General features: G+C 33.7%; 1 protein-coding gene across 5 annotated transcripts in view; it reads right to left on the bottom strand.

The window, feature by feature from the left end:
- DMXL1 (Dmx like 1) overlaps positions 1–22473 on the bottom strand; it is a 262636-nt gene that overhangs the window by 170523 nt on the left and 69640 nt on the right. For 3 of the 5 annotated variants that reach the window (XM_067731511.1, XM_067731506.1, XM_067731507.1), the window contains exons 26-34: positions 22234–22310; positions 19885–20012; positions 19119–19367; positions 18671–18784; positions 13856–14034; positions 8904–9034; positions 4044–4129; positions 2431–2632; positions 1050–1167 (exon numbers count right to left, since the gene is read on the bottom strand). In XM_067731511.1, the coding sequence (XP_067587612.1) occupies positions 1050–1167; positions 2431–2632; positions 4044–4129; positions 8904–9034; positions 13856–14034; positions 18671–18784; positions 19119–19367; positions 19885–20012; positions 22234–22310 (1284 nt within the window). The remainder of the gene's footprint in view (positions 1–1049; positions 1168–2430; positions 2633–4043; positions 4130–8903; positions 9035–13855; positions 14035–18670; positions 18785–19118; positions 19368–19884; positions 20013–22233; positions 22311–22473) is intronic. The other 2 variants (XM_067731509.1, XM_067731510.1) reach the window with 1 other exon arrangement.

Here is a 22473-nt window from a genome sequence, read left to right as displayed (position 1 = left end):
GAAGTCTTCTAAGTTATTAGCAAGAACACTATATATTTTGTTTCCTGACTTGGCTATTCAAATATATTTACACAATCAGGCAAATAGTAAATAATAACACATGCAGTTGCCTCTTACAAATTAGTTCTTAAACTGAGAGACAATGAGATATATGTAATTTTCCTTTTTCAATAAGGTTAGATGCCATCTTGCTTTTTGCTAACTTGTCTATTAAGAAGCTGTTCTATTTCCTTATTTTTCCAACTGAAATATCTTCCTTTTCTCCTCCCACTTCAACAACTGCAAAGCTTGCTTTTAGATTAGTTCAGTCCTTCTCAAAGTGTGATCCACAAACCAGCCGCCAGTCTTGAACTCTTTGTTACTGATCCATGAGAAGATAAGGAATTAACTGCATCACTAAGTCCACTGTTTAATTTATCCAAAACTTTTTAATAGCAAAACTATTTCAAAGAAAGAGGCAATATGTTAATTTATATTCCAGTACAGGTTCCCCATATCTTCAAACTGGACTTACTAGTAGCACTGAACTAAATGAGAAAAATAATCTTTATGATAATAACATCAAGGTATAATCAACCAATTACAGTATAATTATAAATTTATTTCAGTCTGCAAAATTTTACTAAGAAGTATAATCAATACAAAAAAAGGAAAATGTATATATTTGAAATGTTTGCAGTATACAAACCTAGTTTCAATGAAACTTATAAGATAAACTTTATCACATGAAAATGATGGGAAATTTCCACTTTGCCTCTTAAAATGGTAATCATGACAACTCAAAACCAGGAAACAAGACAAAAAATCTTAAGTCAAACAGTATCTTTTTGGGAAATAAAAGTCCCAAACACATCTGAATTAGTTACTTTAAATTAAATTGGTTAGGAAAATACTGACCCTCTCTTTTTCTATGTATTAACTACATAATACATGTTTATGACATAAACAATGAGTTTTTAAAAGTCTGTAAAATGCAACTTATTCTTTATAGTTAAAAATACAAAAGACTTTAATAATAAAATAGCAAACAAGTTTTAATTTATACAGACCTCATTTAGACACCTTTTCTTTGTGAATATATTTCTGATAAAGGTTTCTTGAATTTCTTCCTGCTTCACCAGGTACTGCCAAAGTCTCTTCACAGACAGTGACAGATGGTGTTTAGATCTACAGAGAGACAATATGTTTCATCATACACTTCAGAGATTTCTGGTTAATCTGACTATATTTCCTTGGTGCTATATGAATGTTTATAATAATAAATTAACTAGAATCAGACCACATCATCTAGGGTAGCAATCAGCAAACTTTTTCTTAAGAGATAGTAAATATTTCAGGCTTTGTGGGCTATATGGTCTCTCCCCCAACTACTTAACTTCACCACTGAAGTGGGAAAGCAACCATAGGTAATACTAAAATGAAAGGGTGTGGCTGTAATCCACAAAACTTTATTTACAATGCAGAAGGAGAGTGGATTTGGCCCCACAGGCTGCAGTTTGATGACCTTTAACCTAAGAACATAAGATCTAACAAAAGAGGTATGCTTCCTACAAAAGATCTAGAAGCAAAACTACTCAAAGTGTTGTTTGTGAACACATACTGGACCATGAACTGTGTTACTGATGTGCAGTGAGGTAAGAGCCCATGAAAGAATGTAAATCAACTATGTCACTAAGCCACTAAGTACACTGTTTAGTTCAGTTAACATTTTTTGTAGTAAGACTTTCTTAATGAAGCAAGCAATGAATTGATTTACCTCTTGGTGCAAATGCTTTATCTCCTCATGTACAGTAAAACAGTTTGCTAACTAGCTATTCCAAATAGGTCTGCTCCAACGTAGATGTCAGAAAACACTGGCCCATGGCTCAAATCCAGCCTACCTTTCATATTCAAAAATAAAGTTTATTGACATTACTATATTTAGAATAGATAAGCAACAAGGACCTACTGTATAGCACAGGGAACTTGTCTCAATACAATGTAATAGCCTAAATGGGAAAAGAATTCAAAAAAGAATGAATACTTACATGGGTATAACTGAATCACTTTCCTGTACACCTGTAACTAACACATCACTGTTAATCAACTACACTCCAATATAAAATAAATATTAAAAAAAAAGTTTATTGGATCATAGCCATGCCCATTCATTTACTGTCTATGGTTGCTTTTACTCTACAAATGGCAGAGTTGAATAGCTGCAAAAAGGATTGTAGGGCCAGTAAAGGCTAAAATATTTACTATATGAACCTTTGCAAGAAATGTTTGCTAACATCCGGACTACAATATGCATCACACAAAGACACAGATATGAGCCTAGAACAGCAAATTAAATATGGAAGTACTAAAATATTTTTTCTTTAAATACCACCTGATGACATTCTGATTTAATAAAACTCATATTAGAACAGTATTCATATGAAACCCTACTTGAAAGGAGTGTTTGTAGGTTCCAGCAAAGCTTTGTGGCGGAGAATTGCAGGACCTGCAGACACACTCTCTTCAGAGGTATGACTTGCAATATAGTTTTGAGGTGGCCCCCCATGGATTTCAAGTCGTCGGAGAAGAACTTGTTCCCAACATTGAAGAGTTTTTAGAACGGCATGACAAAGTGGTGAACTAACTGGAAGCTCTATAAAGAGAAAATAAAATTGACCCACATTTATCTTCTGCAGTAAAATGCTATATTCAATGTAGAGAATAAGATATAAACACACATTTTGGCAGAGGCGATGCGAAAGAGGGGTGGGCACAGAAATCCAGAGGATTGAAAAGAATGTCATAAATCTGTATAGCATTTCAACATAATTAGTGGCCTAGGACAACAGAATAAAAGGGCAATCTAAGTCAAAATTACATCATACCTTTACTACTAGAACTTGGAATAACATTTGTGACTTGTGATTTAAGTAACTGCCATAGTGGTTAAGAATCCGCCTACCAATGCAGGGGACGTGGGTTTGAGCCTCGGTCCAGGAAGATCCCACATGCTGTGGAGCAACTAAGCCCGTGTGCCACAACTACTGAGCCTGCGCTCTAGAGCCTGTGAGCCCCAACTGCTGAGGCCCGTGCGCCTGGAGCCCATGCTCTGCAACAGGAGAAGCCACTGCAGTGAGAGGCCCGCTCACTGCAACGAAGAGTAGCCCCCGCTTACCACAACTAGAGAAAGGCGGGCGCAGCAGCAAGGACCCAACACAGCCAAAAATAAATAAATTAAATAAATAAATAAATAACTGCTATAGCAATCTCTGCTTTTGACTTTAATTTCGCACAAAAAATGTACCTGAATATTATAAAAATATGTTTGGGAGGAAAATTAATTGCTTTAAGCCTTTGTATCAGCCCAATTTATGTACAGCACATAGCTAGACTTCTTTTGAAAAGTAAAATAATATACAAGGTAAAAAAAGTGAAATAATACTTATTACAAAAGTCAGCACTTTCCAGTTCTACACTTCCATACTCCTGAATCCTGATCCCCCTTTCAACTTTTAGCTATTTCTGCTGTTTACCTTCAAAAATCTAAATAATATGCTTATGATTTTTTTCTATTTTAGAAATGATCTACTGATTTACTACTATGAAATATGAGAATAAACTTCCCCTCTCTCCATCATTCCAATACAGTCCATAATAATTTTTAGTTAGATTGATAATTTAGTGTCTACTTTGTTTTATATATATGTTAATAGAGATCACAGCTGAACTACTTGGTATACTATCATGCCCCTTTCTTTCCTGTACAACCTTTTTCTCCCTCAGAGTTAATAATTACTAAATTTTTGCTTTTGTTTAGTTTCCTACGTGTCTACAACTATTAAATCTTCAACACCTTGGCTAGAGCCATAAACACAGTCTCAATACAGTCAATCACATCAGCTTCAGATTCCCTGCTTTCTTGGACCCTGTCCTCCTAAAAGCACCTAACAATATGATAGACCCATAGGAACTTACTAAACGTTTTCTCCACTACTTGAAAAACAATACAAAATAAGTCAATCAAAAGCAATGGCAATATAAGTTTATGTTAAGCTATTTATTACCTGCAAGATCATGACCTGCAAAGGGATAGAAAGTCTTCAAATTGCTGAGCACCAACTGCACCATTGCCAAACGCATCAATGACCAACTAAAAATAAAGCAACAGTAGATCTGTTAAAAATTTACTTAGGGATTGAGAAGACTACACACTCTTTATCCAACAATTCACTACCAAGAATCTACCCTGAAGATATACCTCCACAAAAACAAAACAATACATGCATGTAGTTACTCATGTCAGCATTATCTACAACAGCAAAAGAGTAGAAATTACCCATCAGAGTAATTGTAATGGTTGAATAACTAGCTCTGAATCATGGAATGCTTTAGGGTAGCCAAAAGGATGTTTAAATGTTAATATGGAGTGAACCCCAGCATGTATTAATAAATAAAAAGCAAGTTATAAACATTATATAGTATGCTACCTGCTACCTTCTGTGTAAGAAAGCAGCGGAAATAAATTTTACACACACACAGAGACACACACACCCCCTTATTTTTGAAAACAGAAGGATAAACCAGAAACTAATAAAAATAAGTATCTGTAGAGGGTATAGAGGAGGACTCAAGTGGAAGGGATATGAGACTTCAGATTTTATATTTTTATACAGATTTCCTTTTTTAATTAAAAAAAGATACCTTGGCATTTTTTTTTTCAAGCAAAAAATTTATTTCTTAGATTACTGATTTTTTACTACTCTAAATTGTGGTAAAATACATATGACATCTTAACTACCTTTAAGTGTACAGTTCAGTGACATTAAGTACATTCATATTGTGCAGCCACTACCACCATCCATTTCCAGAATTCTTTTCATCTTGAAAAACTGAAACTCTATAACCATTTAACAATAACTCCCCATTTTCCCTGTCTCCTAGGCCCTGGCAACCAGCATTCTACTTTCTGTCTCTATGAATTTGACTATTCTAGGTATTTTACATAAGTGGAATTATACAAGCATTTGTCTTTTTGTGCCTGGTTTATTTTACCTAGCAAAATGTCCTCAAGATTCATCCATATTGTAGCATGTGTCAGAATTTCCATCCTTTTAAAGGCTGAATAATATTCTACTCTATGTATCTACCACACTCTTTATTGCATTCAATTTGCTGACAGACACCTGAGTTGCAATTACCCCTTGGCTATTATGAATAGTGCTATTATGAGCATGAGTGTACTACTACCAGTTCAACACCTGCTTTCAATTTCTTGTGGTATATATCCAGAAGGGAAACTGCTGGGTCATATGGTAATTCTACTTTTAATTTTTGAGGAACTGTCATACTGTTTTCCACAGTGGTTTGCACCAGTTCACATTCCTACCAACAGTGGACAAGGGTTTCAATCTCTCCACACCCTTGCCAACATTGTAATTTTCTGTTTTTTTTGATAATAGCCAATCTAATGGGTGTGAGGGGATCTCTCATTGTGGTTTTTATTTGCATTTCCTCAATAATCTGTGATAGTGAGAATCTTTTCATGTGCTTATTTTGAAAAATGTCTGTTCAACTTATTTGCCCATTTTTTAATTGAGTTATTTTGTTGTTGAGTTACACAGATTGACTTTTGAGCCATGTAAATATTCCATATATTCAAAAAAACAAAATCAGGTTAACACAGGAAACCAGCAAATAAAAATCTCACATTGATACCAACACCAGACAAAGACATCACAAAAAAGGAAAATTACAGGCCAATATCAGTGATGAACATAGACACAAAAATCCTCAACAAAATACTAGCAAATCAAATCCAACAACACATTAAAAGGATCATACACCATGAACAAGTGGGATTTATCCCAGGGATGCAAGGATACTTCAGTATACGCAAGGATACTTCAATATACGCAAATCAATCGATGTAATACACCACATTAACAAACTAAAAAATAAAAACCATATGATCATCTCAATAGACGCAGAAAAAGCTTTTGACAAAATTCAACACCCACTTATGATAAAAACTCTCCAGAAAAGTGGGCACAGATAACATACCTCAAAATAATAAAGGCCATATATGACAAATCTACAGCTAACATCATACTCAATGGTGAAATGCTGAAAGCATTTCCTCTAACATCAGGAATAAGACAAGGATGTCCACTCTTGTCACTTTTATTCAACACAGCTTTGGAAGTCCTAGCTACAGCAATCAGAGAAGAAAAAGAAATAAAAGGAATCCAAATTGGAAAAGAAGAAGTAAAACTGTCACTATTTGCACATGACATGATACTACACACAGAGAATCCTAAAGATGCTAACAGAAAACTACTAGAGCTTGTCAATGAATTTGGTAAAGTTGCAGGATACAAAATTAATACACAGAAAGCTCTTGCATTCCTATACACTAACAATGAAAGATCAGAAAGAGAAATTAAGAAAACAATCTCATTTACCATCTCATCAAAACAATAGAATACCTAGGAATACACCTACCTAAGGAGGCAAAAGACCTGTACTCAGAAAACTATAAGATACTGATGAAAGAAATCAAAGATGACACAAACAGATGGAGAGATATACCATGTTTTTGGATTGAAAGAATCAATATTGTCAAAATGACTATACTACCCAAAGTAATCTACAGAATCAGTGCAATCCCTATCAAACTACCAATAGCATTTTTCACAGAATTAGAACAGAAATTTTACAATTTGTATGGAAACACAAAAGACCTCGAATAGCCAGAGCAATCCTGAGAGAGAAAGACGGAGCTGGAGGAATCAGGTTCCCTGACTTCAGACTATACTATAAAGCTACAGTAATCAAGACAGTATGGTACTGGCACAAAGACAGACATACAGATCAATGGAACAGGATAGAAAGCCCAGAGATAAACCCACCCATCTATGGTCACCTAATCTACGATCAAGGAGGCAAGAATATACAATGGAGAAAAGACAGTCTCTTCAATAAATGGTGCTGAGAAAACTGGACAGCTATATGTAAAAGAATGAAATTAGAACATTCTCAAACACCATACACAAAAATAAACTCAAAATGGATTAAAGACCTAAATGTAAGACAGGATACTATAAAACTCTTAGAGGAAAACAAAGGCAGAACACTCTCTGATATAAATTGCAGCAAGATCTTTTTTGACTCATTGCCAAGAGTAGTGAAAATAAAACCAAAAATAAACAAATGGGACCTCATTAAACTTAAAAGCTTTTGCACAGCAAAGGAAACCATAAACAAAACAAAAAGACAACCCTCAGAATGGGAGAAAATACTTGCAAACTAAGTGGCCAACAAGGGATTAATCTCTAAAATATCAAACAGCTCATGCAGCTCCATATCAAAAAAACAAACAACCCAATCAAAAACTGGGTGGAAAATGTAAATTGACATTTCTCCAAAGAAGACATACAGATGGCGAAAAAGCACATGAAAAGATGCTCGACACTGCTAATTATTAGAGAAATGCAAATCAAAACTACAAGGAGGAATCACTTCACACTGGTCAGAAGAGCCATCATCAAAAAATCTACAAACAATAAATGCTGGAGAGGGTGGAGAGAAAAGGGAACCCTCGTACACTGTTGGTGGGAATGTAGATTGGTAAATTGGTACAGTCACTATGGCGAACAGTATGAAGGTTCTTTAAAAAACTAAAAATAGAGCTACTATACCATGATCCAGCAATCCCACTCCTGGGCATATATATGGAGAAAACTCATTTGAAAAGATACATGCACCCCAACGTTCATTGCAGCACTATTTACAATAGCCAGGACATGGAAGCATCCTAAATGTCCATTGACAGAGGAATGGATAAAGAAGATGTGGTACATATATACAATGGAATATTAGCCACAAAAAAGAATGAAATAATGCCATTTGCACCGACATGGATAGACCTAGAGATTGTCATACTGAGTGAAGTAAGTTAGACAAACACAAATATTATATGATATCACTTATATGTGGAATCTAAAACAATAGTACAAATGGACTTATTTACAAAACAGAAATAAAGTCACAGATGTAGAAAACAAACTTATGGTTACCAAGGTGAAAAAGGATAAAGCGGGGGAGGGATAAATTGGGAGACTGAGATTGACATATATACACTACTATATATAAAACAGATAACTAATAAGAACCTACTGTATAGCACAGGGAACTCTACTCAATACTCTGTAATGACCTATATGGGAAAGAATCTAAAAGAGTGGATATATGTATATGTATAACTGATTCCCTTTGCTGTACAGCAGAAACTAACATAACACTGTAAATCCACTATACTCCAATAAAAATTAATTTTTTAAAAATCTCATAAAAACTGTTCTTTTCGATAAAGGAGTACTTCATTTTCCCTAATATACTTACTTGTTTCTTTTGGAAAAGTTATATTTTTCTATCAATTAACATACCATGTCATAATAAAATATATACACCTTTCAGATATAAACACCATATCATACTATCACTTACACATGTAAGGATAATAATGTAGCATTGGAGCTTTGAGGGTATTTGAACATTTATGATTTTTATATGTGTTCCACATATGCCATTTTTAAGAAACAAATCACTGACATCTTTGAGTACTAGTGTACTGAAAAGACATTAGATCTTTTAGGTTAAAACAATGCAGTTTGTTTATTGTAGGGAGCAAAGGGCAAGGAATGATATGACAGCAAGATTTATGAGAGCTGAAAAAAAGTACAGATTGTCCATTCAAGGGTAATCAAAAATTAACTGTCAAATTATTGTTAAGGAAGGGAATTTAACAATTTCAGCTAAAGAAATCTGGGTTATAATATAATTCACCAAGATATTAATTTCATATATTATTTTCAAAATTACATAATGAATTTTTTTAAAGAAGCTTAAAATTAAATATTCCATACCTATATGAATTTGAATTAGAATGCTCTTGGAGATGGAAATCTGAAGCTAAAACATCTTCATCTTCGTCATCACTTTCCAGACTCTCCTCTGAATCATATTCTGGTCTACTTTGAGAAGCAGGTAGAAAAGGCTAAAATAAAAAAGTTACAGAATTTATCATCCAACTATCTGATTTAACACATTCAATTATACAGTCTAATATTAGCAATTTATCCCATTTTGGGGTACTTTGTTATAAGAAAGTAAAGTAACCAGTACTTGGTTGCTTCTTTTTTGACATTCTATGCCTTCAACATCACTTTACACAATTCCCTTATTTATTCATCCAATCAACAAAAATTTATTAAGTATCCACTATGTGTGAAAAGTATACTCAATGTAAGAAATTTTAAGACATATATATAGTCACTGTCCTCACAGCTCTTATATTTTAGTGGGGGAAAAAAACAGGCAAATAATAGAAAACTAAATATAAATTGTATTTAGCTGTGTTATAAAGAAGAAAATAGCATTGGCATCAAGAATATTAACAAGAGTTGAGATAAGCTGATCATGAAAGGCCTCTTTGAAAAGTGTCATTTAAGTGAGACCTAAAGGACAAGAAGGAATAAGCCATTTAACAAGAGGGAAGAAAAGCATTTTAGGTGGTATAGTATGTAAAAAGGCTTTAATAAGGTAAAAGAGTTTGGTATGGAAAAAAAAAAAAGAAGTTCGGCTGAAGCCTACTAAAGCAAGAGGGTTGTGTTGGGAGAAAAGCTGAAGAGAACAGCAGATGACAGATCAGGTAGGGTTTTTGTACAACACAGTAAAGAGTGTAATGGAATGCCACTGATGAGTTTTAAGTAGAGGATAGGTATTGAGATTTATACTTTAGGAATGTTACTATGACCATAGCCTTATGAGAGAAAAGTCAAATGTCAAGAGAAGAAATGGAGACATCAGTAACTAAGGCAAGAGTTGGCAGTCTGGATACAGGTGTGTGATGGAGATGGAGATAAATAACACATTCATGGTATATCTGGGGGAAAGCACAGATTTACTGATCAATTTGGAGAGCAAGGGAAAGAGAAGGAAAAGACGATTTCTGGGTTTCTGGCTTGAGCAACTATAAGGATGAAGATGCCGTTTACTAAAATGGGAGGACTTTGGTTGTGACATGGGAAGTACTAAAGAAAATAAGTATCAGAAACCTAAATCTTGAAGAAGATCAAGATTCACAGGTCAGGCAGAAAAGGAAGAAGAAAGAAGACTATGAAGGAATAAATAGTAAGGTTAGGAAATAAACTAGAAGAGACTGGTATCAATACAACAAGAGAGAAAAGTAATTCAAAAAGGAGGAAATAGTCACATGGATTGAATACTGCTAAGAAGTCATATAAGATGATGACAAAGAAGTTTCCTATACTTGATAACATGGATACCACCTGAATCTCAACAACAGCAGGTTTAGTGGGGTGGTTGTGTCACGAGTCATACAATGGGTAAATATGAACGGGACCTATGGTAATAGAAAGATAATGTGTTTATAGTTTTGAAAAGTTGAAGGAGGATGGGAAGCAGAGAAATGGGATAATAGTTCGAAAAAGTTTTGGGATCAAAGCAGGATTTGGAATGGGAGACAGCAGAGCACATTTCTGCTCTGAAGGGAAGAGCCAGTAGTGAAGAGAGAAGGGTAGAGAAGAAAAACAAGGATAGGATTCAGAATAGCAATGAATCTTTGATAGGAAGGATGCTTCCTTGATAATAACAAGAGAGAACAAGATGAGGGCTTCACGACAGAATGATGAAAGACTTTTGTCTGGTTCTATTTTTTTTTTAATGACATAAGATGATGTCATCAGTTAAGAGTGAGGATGAAAGAAGAGATGTGGGAAATTTGAAAAGAAAACTTATAAAATCTTGGGTCCAAAGAAGCCCAATAAAGAAACATAGCAGGGAGGGTAGAAATTCTGGAAAAGCTGAGTGAGGAGTTTGGTAAGTCCTCTTCCCAAAAAGAAGTAATGAAACTGGAAAAAGTTGTCAAAAACAACCATTTAAAGATACTGGAAACTGACCAAATACATACAGCACATAGAGAAGTATTTATTCAAGAAAAACTACTGAATCTCTGGTAAAAAGTGAGCATCTGGCATTTTGGCCAGGGGGTACTCCTAATCCAACCCCTGCCCTCTGTGGCCCATTTGTTCTATCAGGGACAGCAGCCTTTGAGGACAAAGAACTCTGTGGCCTGGCCAGAGGGGACTGACTTTAATAAGAACTCCATGCCCATAAATCCAGAGAAAACTATAATTCGAAAAGATACATGCACCCCAATGTTCACTGCAGCACCATTTACAAGAGCCAAGACATGGAAACAACCTAAATATCCACTGACAGATGAATGGATAAAGAAGATGTGGCACATATATATAATGGAATACTACTCAGCCATTAAAAAGAATGAAATAGGGCTTCCCTGGTGGTGCAGTGGTTGAGAGTCCGCCTGCTGATGCAGGGGACATGGGTTCGTGCCCCGGTCCGGGAAGATCCCACATGCCGCGGAGCGGCTGGGCCCGTGAGCCATGGCCGCTGAGCCTGCACGTCCGGAGCTTGTGCTCCGGAACGGGAGAGGCCACAACAGTGAGAGGCCCAAGTACAGCAAAAAAAAAAAAAAAAAAAAAAATGAAATAATGACATTTGCAGCACCATGGATGGACCTAGAGATTATAAGAAGTGAAGTGGGGCTTCCCTGGTGGCGCAGTGGTTGAGAGTCCGCCTGCCGATGCAGGGGACACGGGTTCGTGCCCCGGTCTGAGAAGATCCCATATGCCGCGGAGCGGCTGGGCCCGTGAGCCATGGCCGCTGAGCCTGCGCGTCCGGAGCCTGTGCTCCGCAACGGGAGAGGCCACAACAGTGAGAGGCCCGCGTACCGCAAAAAAAAAGAAGTGAAGTAAGTCAGAAACAGAAAGATAAATACCATATAATATCACTTAAATGTGGAATCTAAAATATGGCATAAATGAACTTATCTACGAAACAGAAACAGACTCACAGACGTAGAGAACAGACTTGTGGTTGCCAAGAGGGAGGTGGGGTAGGGATTGGGACTTTGGGATTAGGGGATGCAAACTATTATACAGAGAATGGATAAACAACAAGGTCCTCAATCTATATTCAATATCATGTGATAAACCATATGAAAAATATGAAAAATAATGTATATAAATGAATACTTGAATCACTGTGCTGTACAGTAGAAATTAACACAACACTGTAAATCAACTATACTTCAATTAAAAAAACAACAACAACGAATTCCATGCCCAGCAGCATTGTCAAAAACAAGAGTTCTTAGCAGCAAACAATTAGGGAAGGTTAACATTTCAACTAGCCTGAGGCTGAGATACAGATTGGAACAAGGGCAGACCAGCCCCAAATTTAACCAGATCCAGGAACAAGACAACTAAAGGCGGCCTTGCTAATCAAGAATCACATACCCAGCAAAAGTAAAACTATGCTTTAAAAATGAAGATGAAATAAAGATATTCCAATATAAACAGAGTACATAATAAACATCTGTTGAATGAATCAATGACTGCAAAAGGCAATGTGAAACAAGGTGATATAAATGCCCTTCTTTACCCTGAAGCATGCAAATATTACAAATGTTCTGTGACCATTTAAAAATTTGTCAGAACATTAAAAACTTTTACAGTCAGCTATAAATGTATAGGAAAATGAAAAAAAATAGTAAAAACAATACTTATTTAGTATACTGTAATTAGAAACAGTGAGAATTAAAGTGTTTTATTTCTTTGTAAGAAATTTATCAAGAGTACTTTGAACAGTGCTGGCCTTCTTCTAACTCAGGAATCAAAGCAAGCTTCTTTTCTAACGTTAGCAAATCGTCATACTCCTTTCTAAGTTTGTATCAGCGTCCAACTTTTTACTCTTCGCACTTTCAATGTTGTGAAATATTACCCAGAGTTCTTTTAATGTGAAGTATTTTGCCAATTTCACTATCTCTGGGACATCTTCATCCTTTTGCCACACTTTCCCCATTTATGTTGATAAGCTGGCCTTTACTAATTGCCTCTGGCTGTACATCTAAAGTGTATCAAATGACAGCAATGTCAGTATTCCCAAAGTTAGCTATTTCTTCTATAACTTTACTTATATTTGATTTGAATTTCACTTCCAGTACTATCACTATCACTTTTCATTTTTCAGTTGCACTTTTATCTGTGTTAGCCAATTCCCTCTTCTGATTAGCCAGTTTTGTAAAATGTCACTTGAGTTTATTATGGGAGATAAGGAGGCAAGACAACCACATGCCTTTCTGTCTGTGTATGAACTGAATACTGAATAACAGGTACTAAATGACCAATCACTGACAGACTTTGAAAGAACTGTTGTGATTGGTCACTGATCATGAGGTGCATCTGTTATTTACATAGTGATTTGTGGACTGAATAGCTAGCAGGAAAGTTTGTACTTTATGCGATTACTCATATTTAATAAATTGTGGTAACTTTAAAATTGAACAGTGTTGTTGAGGGACTGATGTTATTTAACTAAAAACTGAAATCTGTGTATATCAGGACAATGCAGGACTGCCTGGAGTATAGAAAAGGAATTAGAGTATGGATGGCACTTTGACTTCTGGCAGTCTTGATTCCTTAATTACTATCAAGCATTAAGGTGCTAATAACCAATTTATCTTTTCATCTTACTAAGAACGTTGCTTTGTTTAAAATGCAAAGATCATAATTTATAAAAGAACTGCCTTAAAACCTGGTTGAAATATGTCCAAAATATTTTAGGGTATATTTTGTGATAATGTACCCTGATAAAATGAAAATTTTCTAAACCAGTGTGGAAAAATATTTGGAAACACCAACAATTACTTATTTTAAACAGTTTCATTTCTGTTTAACTACACAAATAATCATGTGGATAACACTTGTATTACCTTGGCAATGAAATAGTCCCAGATACTGAGCTCAGGTGGAATGAACTTCTCTTTAACTATCAGTGATTCCTGGCTTACTGGTGGTGAGGAAGAGGTCACTGAGGCAGATTCTCTGTAAGACATTTTTGATGGCCTAAAACGTTTGTTCTGTTTCTCTCCTTCTTCCACTAGTGAAGAAACTAACAAGAACAAAATAAAGTATTATAAAATAAGTACAATTTTCATTGTTCTGATTTCATCTATTTTTACATAAGACCTAAGGTTAACTACAAGTAAGTACATACACAAAACCGAGATTATTATGATAGTAAGGTAAGAAAATAGTGGAGGAAGTGAGACAAAAATCATCTTGTATAGTGATCTTTGTTTTTATCTCATCTTGTCCCTTACTCTCTGAATGTTGACTTATCTAAATTATCTACATCTTTCTATTTTGTTTTTTAAGAATATCATGGGGCGGGGGGGGGGGAAGAATACCATGGGATGTCAGTGGTAATTAAAGGCAACAACTCAGTTATGAGATTCTTCAGTAATCACTTGGCCTTTTATCTACTAAAAAACTACTACTAATTTTTCACTGAAAATATTAAAAAATTCAAACACCAAAACTACCTACTAAACTGATTCAGACTTTTAGAAATGGCTTGGAGGTAGAATTTTCTACTCAATGGAACAACAAAGAAGAGGGAGAAAATGCAATCTTTATTGTTTTAACTTCTAAACATTTAACAGTCAATATTCTCTTAGTATTTTACCTTAGAGTATTAAGGGCATTAGCAAAGAAAAACAAGTTATACAAATCTTTAATCAATACTAAGTCACTAGATGCAAATCACCAATAGAAAATCAAGGATCTCCTGGACATAGTCATGGTCTAAAAGATAGGCAAACAACCCCATATTAAGGCACACCAATATTCTTCTTTAATGGTTACAGCAAGAAGTCACTTACCTTCCAAAGGAATACAAGTATTTGTGTTTTAATACAATTTTGTTTTATTGCTTGAAGCTACTTAGCTTGCATAAACAGCATGCTCATGCATTATATCAAGCTACAGCCAAGCTGAGTCTAACAATAATTTAGTTACTTCAGAAAAAATGAAATAAAGATGAATAAAATTAGTATACAAAGGGATTGCTAAAAAGTGGTATGTAATCATTCAAATGACTTTAAAAAGAACCATCATATTCAATGTGTAATTTTTTCTCTCTGATCTTATAAGCAATTGATAATCAACAATCATGTTTCTAATATATCTGTTGCATACATTTATATACATTATAAAACTTAAACAGTGGTTTTACCAAATTCTCATTGAGTAAAAAATTTAGAATATAAGGGTATTTTTTTAATCTGTCAAAAAAATTAATGCTATGCTTTAAAATAAATTTATCACTTGACAAATATTACTATTCTCCTTGTTTTGTTTTTAGATTATTAGAAGGCATGTGATGTGAACACAGACGTTTAGGGAAAAATAAAACTTACAATGCTAAATTCACAGATTTTACCAAGCTTGCTATGTCATAAAAAAGCAAAGTTTTTAAAGCAAAACATAAAAAAAATTTTTTAAGAGAGAAAAACATTTGCAAGTACAGTGTGTGAACCCAGATAATTGACATGAAAACAAGAAATTAACCACACTGAGGGGAAACATTTAAAATTACAGACTCAATTTCAGAAGTATAAAACTTCTTATTGAAACATTTCTGATGCACAAGGACAACAGGGGAAAAACGGCAAACAGGTTCACAGTACCGAATGTTATATTACCTGAAATGCTACAAATTAAAAGACCTTAGTGACACCTCCTAGCAAACAAGAAATGATTTGAAGCTTATCATTAGGGTAGATGCTCCCTCTTCTTTTCCCTCAAATTGCAGCAAGACCTAAGACAACTTTATGCTTATATCACGTTGGGTTCGAGTGGTCATGAAGCTGAGGGGCACCAAGAGAAACTGTGTAGCTCCTGGGTGCTTAACCATTTGTTTCTGAAAAAAGCTAATAATAAAATATCAAGAACTGTGTCACTCCTTGGATACAAACTGATTCTACTGTTCCATTATTAAGGTAGTAAATGGCTACTTTACTAGTAATAAAAGAAAAAAATCAGCATTAGGGAGAAATGAAAAGGAACTTGGATATAGATAGAGCTTATGAATTATAAGGGGCATTAAGAAGTTAGAATGTAGGTAAAGAAAAACTAAGGTATGCACAGGAATAACGACAATTCTTATACCTGCAAACATTATTATGAAACACAACAAAAATTCTTAAAATATTTTGTTTTGCTTTACAATATGCAATAAAAAGCAAAAGTATGGATTTCTCACTGTTAGCAGAAAAAAAAGTAGTTTTTCAAAAACTGCTATTGCTTATATGATCATCTACTTTAAAACTTAACCATAATAGAATAATTCAGAACTCCATGAACATTCACCCACGCTACAGTTTTAATTAATTAGAAAAAATAAATCCCTCATTAACATATGTAGGAATCACAAAGTAAATTTGATTAAAAAATAAAATACTGATTTATGTACCTTAACATTTTTGTTAAGAACTCTGACCTGCTGAGTTAAAGTCTAATAAAAATCATCTACCATTTTCTTATATTACAAAGCTTAAGTCATATTTAAATTTTATGTCACTAAAAGTACATTAAGTATATAATAGACATGTAGAAAGAAAAATTTAGTTCATAAGACCATTATTGCAAAGAAAATTAAAATCAGAATTTATACCAGAACAAGGAAAACAAATGGTAACTTTTAAAATCTTCTCATAGTACTAAGTTTATGAAAACACTTTTTAAAAACAGATTTTTAAGGGTTCTAAGCATGTATTTCATCTTCAATATACAATACATTGACACTGAATAGATGAATAGGTTGTCAGGAAAATGAAATATTCTAGACCTGTCAGTTTTCATTTGGCCATATTTAAACACTAGAAACTAAAAATATATCAATATATATAACAATTTTGGCTGAATTCAGATCAACTTTTCTAAAACGCATCATTTTATTCCCTTGGTCAACAATGTATACTGAATATTATCTAATTTAATTACACTCTTAAGACATCATGATTACATTCAACAGTAACTCGAACATACAGGGCTGCTTACTTACAACCTAAAATTTATCAAGCTGCTGTGCTGCTTTAGTTGGTGTGCTTTCAGAACAACATAATAATGCCTTCAAAAACTGAGATTTCAGAACTCTGCCTTATACTGAAAGCCACCCCTGCTTGTCCCTTTGTCTTGGTTGATTTTCTGTTCTCAGATTTTGTCTCTCCAACTGTCAGTTTATCTGCCTCATAGGACTGCTACTTCTAATTACTATTACTGCCTTTACTACCTAGTATCTTCACTTCTTCCCTTTATTCTGTTTTTCTATTTTTTTCTTTTTCTACTTGTTCCTTCACAAACTAAATCAGCTTTAGAAACAGCAGACCTTTGGTTTCATCATTAAATGAGCGTACTCTTTTTTCTGGTTAGCAAACTGATAAATCATATCATTTATGTTTTCTGTACATGCTCCTTCAGTTACATCCATGATTGATTGCATTCAGAATTGTTTCTGGGTTCTTATAGACAGATGAGCATCACATAATCTATATGTGGCTATATCCAGCCCCATCACTAAGTCAACCTCATTTTTTAAGTATCCTGTATTATTTGGCTACCATGTCCCAACGCAAGTGGTTAAACATACAGATGCAGATAATTTTTTTCACTTTGATTATTTCGGATTCAGTAAGTGGTGAGATAGAGTTGATTATATGATATTTGTAACTACAAACAGCTATATCTGAGTGGTTAAACAAAGAACAACCTGGACTTTGAGTAAGGTTGTTTATGTATCTGTGCTCAGAAATGCTCCAGGAATTGTTGAAGTTGAGGCTTGCTGACTGGTTAGTAAAAATGTATTTTTAATTTTTTACAAGTATGTGGACATTCTATTTCAAGAATTTATCCCTTTATAACATGTTGTAATAACAAGATCACAGTCTTTAATCTCAGTAGACCTATAAATCGTACTCCCTCTCAGACTTTGAAATTTTTTCTAAAATGAATTCAAATACCTGAAGTTAAGTATATATTCCAACATGAGTTTCATAAGTTAGTCTTTTCTATTTTTATCCATATAAAAAATAAAGCACAGGAAATTACTCTTTAAAAATTAGAAAGGAGATGTTACAAAATTTAAAATATTGTTAAAAATTTTAAAGCCAAGATTATCACATATGGGCTAATAAAAAAAAGAAAACTTAAAGGCAGAAAGCATCATGAAGATTCTTTTCAGGTCAAAAGCTTGTTTCAGTCTTTAAATAAATACAGTACCTACAGTTACAACATTAGAAAGTTAGAAAAGGTAATACAATTGTTTAAAATACTTACTTTGCATGATATTATGAACACTTAGAAATCCAAAACCCTAATGGCTGGAATCATAATATGCAGAACATAAAGCAGCCTTATTTGAAATGTTTTTCCAGTCATTTCAAGCCATAGTCTGATTTATCATGATTAGCACTGACGTTTATTTATTTCTACACATTTAAAAATATGTTAAAGTCTAAGGAATAGAAAACATCAAAATGAAGAACTTAAAGCATAATAAAAAAGCAGGGATGGTTTTCTAAAATGCTAATCATTGTTTTAAATCAAAAATATGACTTGATTAATGGAAAATTTTCAGTTTGCTAAGTGCCAAACAAAATAAAACTGGCCCACTGTACCCCAACCCTTCCAAAACAACACAAAGCAAGCTGAACTGTAAAAGCCTATTTCTAAAGCTAATATCTTGCCTGCAAGACTGGGAGGGCTATGAGAACTGATGGTTGAAAGAGCTTTGGAAAAGCCCACACATTCCATGGAGAATACCACTACCTGGTGGGGGCTAGGCATAGCAAAGTACCTTCCTGCCAAAGAAAGAAGAGAGATCTGATTTGGGATAGAACAAAAACCAATATTACAGTACATTTCAAAACAAATGAAAATTTCAATAGTAAAAGATTTTAAATTACATTAGATAGTTCTAATCACTGGTGCATGAGTATCTTAAAGTTTGATAATTACACAAGAAACTTTATACTGCATATTTACCACAAAACTATTTGTTCATGCTTTAAGAAAATGGTAACAGAACTTTCTGTGAATGAATTAAAATGTAATTACATTTAACAAAGTTATCATTCAGATGAAAAAATAAAGCTGTAGCCTTAAAAAATAAAATAAAACAGTTTAAAAACTAACCAGGTAAAGCTTTTGAGCGTGTCTGTTCTTTGCTGGGAACATGTGCACCTCCACCAAATACAGCAGACCACATTTTTTCATTTAGAGGGTGGGCCACAATCCGAAACAGTTCGTTACTAGAATGTGTTGCCAAGCCATGGATGAAGAGACTAAGATACACTGCTGTGAGAATCTCACAGAGCAAGACTGTAAGCCCTGACTGGGCTTCCTCCCCAGAAGAATTCAAAAGTCGAATTAGAGAAGTTATTCCTAGGAGAAACAACAAACATAGCTACCATTAGCTATCATTGACAATAAATTAATAAATAATCAACATTTCCTAATTTTTGAAAAAAGTTACAGCATCAGGATTAAAATATTTTCTGCCATAGATTCATAGACTAGTAGAGGTTATTGCAGTTAATGCATAAATGTTGAGCTACTTGTTCAATTTAGACAAACGCTGGAAATCTGTAATCTGATTCAAATCTGATAGATAAAATTTCATTGCCATAACAAATGTTTTTCTATTATGACAAAAGCAAAATTATAAAAAGTGATATAACAAAATATTTGAGTTATTTTAGTATGATGATAAAGGAAAAACTAACATTACATAACTGGATAATTTGTAATAAGTGGTGAATAATAAACTGGTATCAATTCTAACAATAGTTAACAACAATGATTATCATACAACAAACCCAAGCCAAACCTACTTTTTCCTCATCTGATTAAATTCAATAAGGCTAAGAAAAACACTCACACATATATAAATTATTTATACCTGGCCAATGAGCTGGTGATGTATTGGGAGTTATGGCTTCATCTAAGCTTCCTGTTTTCAAAGAATGTCGATGGGGAAGCAGTACTGTCTGATACACCATTCCAGTAAACTGATTTGTTTGAAATGAACTAAGAAAAAAAAATTTAAATAATAACAATCTATAATGATCTACAATAACAACGATATAATAAAACAATAATAACATACAATGATCTAAAATGAATTTCACACGTAATACTTCCATGTTTTAGATCTATCATCTAGGGTACCTTAAATACAAAATTTTGTGTATTAGTTATACTGCTTTACACCTAAGTACTGTGCTTTATAGTCTAGTATTATAATAAAACAAAGTGTCCTTTAAATTTTCTAAATTAAAACAGATATGATAGCTTTTAAATATATTTACTGTAAGACATAAAATATGTACAAATGAAAAAACTAAATCATTATTGACCACAAGTAGCAAGCTTATATATCAAAATTTAAAACAAGGTTATTGAGTTGAAAAAGTCAGTTTAGGTTCAATTTGATATTTAATGGCTATTCTACCCTACACTAGGGTAGGTTATATCAGGTATATGCACCAGATAACAGGTGTTTAAGGAAACACATGGTTTCCGTCCTCATGCGATTTATAGTCTGGTGGGGGAATCAGACACAAATAATTTTATCATACTGTTTTTAAAGACAAAACCTATGCATACAGTGATATGAAAGCAAAAGGGAGGAGTGATTTCACACAGTTTGGGAATTCAGCATAAGCTTCTCTAATTAAATGGCACTTTAAGCTAAAACTAAATAAACTGATCAATGGACAAAATAAATTACAGCTTGACACAAACTATGAAATAAATACAATAGAAAAATGGTACGAAAAATTTGTTAAACCCTGTCAGTAGTTCCTATATCATATGTTAAATAAATGAATATAATATTTAAAAATAGCACACTTATTTGTTTAGATCTGTTCTAACTGGCAAGTTGTCTTAGTTCTAACAGTTTGATACATATGGAAATAGCTTCTCTTGCTTTACTTTCCATTTTCAAGATGGAAGAGTAACAAAAACCAAAAATCTCCCCTGCTAAAGTAAGCCTACGGAAATGATAAGAAAGATAAAAATATGTTGATGAAAACAAAGCCATACTCAGTAATAAGAAAGTGAACTTTTGGAGGACCAAGGTCAAAGAAATCAAGTTGAAGCTACTATGGGAATACATAACCAGAGTAGTAAGCTGAGGTGACCCCTGGGAGAATTCAAACACATAAGATAAACAGATAATCAAAAATCAACACAAAGGAATGTTGACATCATGTAAGAGAAAACAAACTCAGCGACATACCTACACCTGAGGAAGCAAAGACTTACCAGAACATTAAGGAAAGTGGTTTATACTCAGAGATGTTAAAAAAAAATAAAACTAAAAAAAGAACAGTAAGTTATTTTTTTAAGTGGCTATTAAAATAAATAAAGAGATACTAAAATTGAAAATAGAATTTCTAAAACAAACTCAAATAGGCTAAATAAAAGACAGGACATTGCTGAAGAATGAATTAGTGTCTGGAAAATGAAGCTAGGATTTCTCCTGAAATGAAGCAAAAAATAAATAAAGAAATAATGAAAGGGATCATTTGAGAGGAAAGCTAAAAGAAAAATAAGAGGGACCCACAAGTTCCAATATCTGTCTCATATAAGGAAAGAGAAGAGAGAAGATAAAATATTTGAAGAAATAGAGTAAGGGAATTTCAAAGAACTAAAGAAAGATACAGACCCCCACACTGTCAAACAACATGTTTTGAAAGCCTAGATAAATTATCTAGGCTTTAAATTATTTAGGCTTTATTATCTTTATGTCCTAAGTGAAACCTTAGGACATAAAGAGAAAAATCATAATCAACTACTCTGTAAAATTTTTCTCAATTCCAAGTCAGTCACTCCCTCCTCTGTGCTCCCTGAGATTTTACTACCTATCATCTTATAGGACATATCATTTAAGTATGATGTCATGTTACATATCATTTATCATTTCACATGTTTGTCTCTAACTAGATTGACCTTAAGGAAGGAGACCTTATTCCAGCGTATATCACAATGTCTAGCATTAGACAGTGATCAATAAAAGGCTGCTAAATAAGTTATATTGTGAAGAGTTTACTTGAGATACATTTGCCATAAAGACGTATGCTAAAATTTCAAAGATGAAAAAAAAGGACTCAACACTTAAGCCATATGCTTTTTGCATTATTTAAGGTGGACTGCAGTACACAGTATTTCTAGAGCAAGAGCATACAAATTCTCAAACCTCATCAGTTACTGCAAACATTCTTAAATTTCACAAGATATTTACCTGTAGTTATGACTACCACAAAGGCACTGATAAATACAAGCAGAAAGTGAAGCTGCTAAAGTATGCATTACATATACCTGGAAAAAAAAAACAACAGAGTTATAACTTTGAAAAATGTAGCTTTTTTTCAAGACCTAATATAATCAGCATTTTTAAAAAGATGAAAAAATGATTTTGCCCTTATAAACTATTTCCTTTTTCTCCCTAATACTCATTTCTGTCTGAAAGGTCTTGTGACAA

The sequence above is a fragment of the Pseudorca crassidens genome, chromosome 3 (genome assembly GCF_039906515.1).
Source record: "Pseudorca crassidens isolate mPseCra1 chromosome 3, mPseCra1.hap1, whole genome shotgun sequence".
NCBI lineage: Eukaryota > Metazoa > Chordata > Mammalia > Artiodactyla > Delphinidae > Pseudorca > Pseudorca crassidens.
This window is presented reverse-complemented; position numbering and strand designations above follow the sequence as displayed.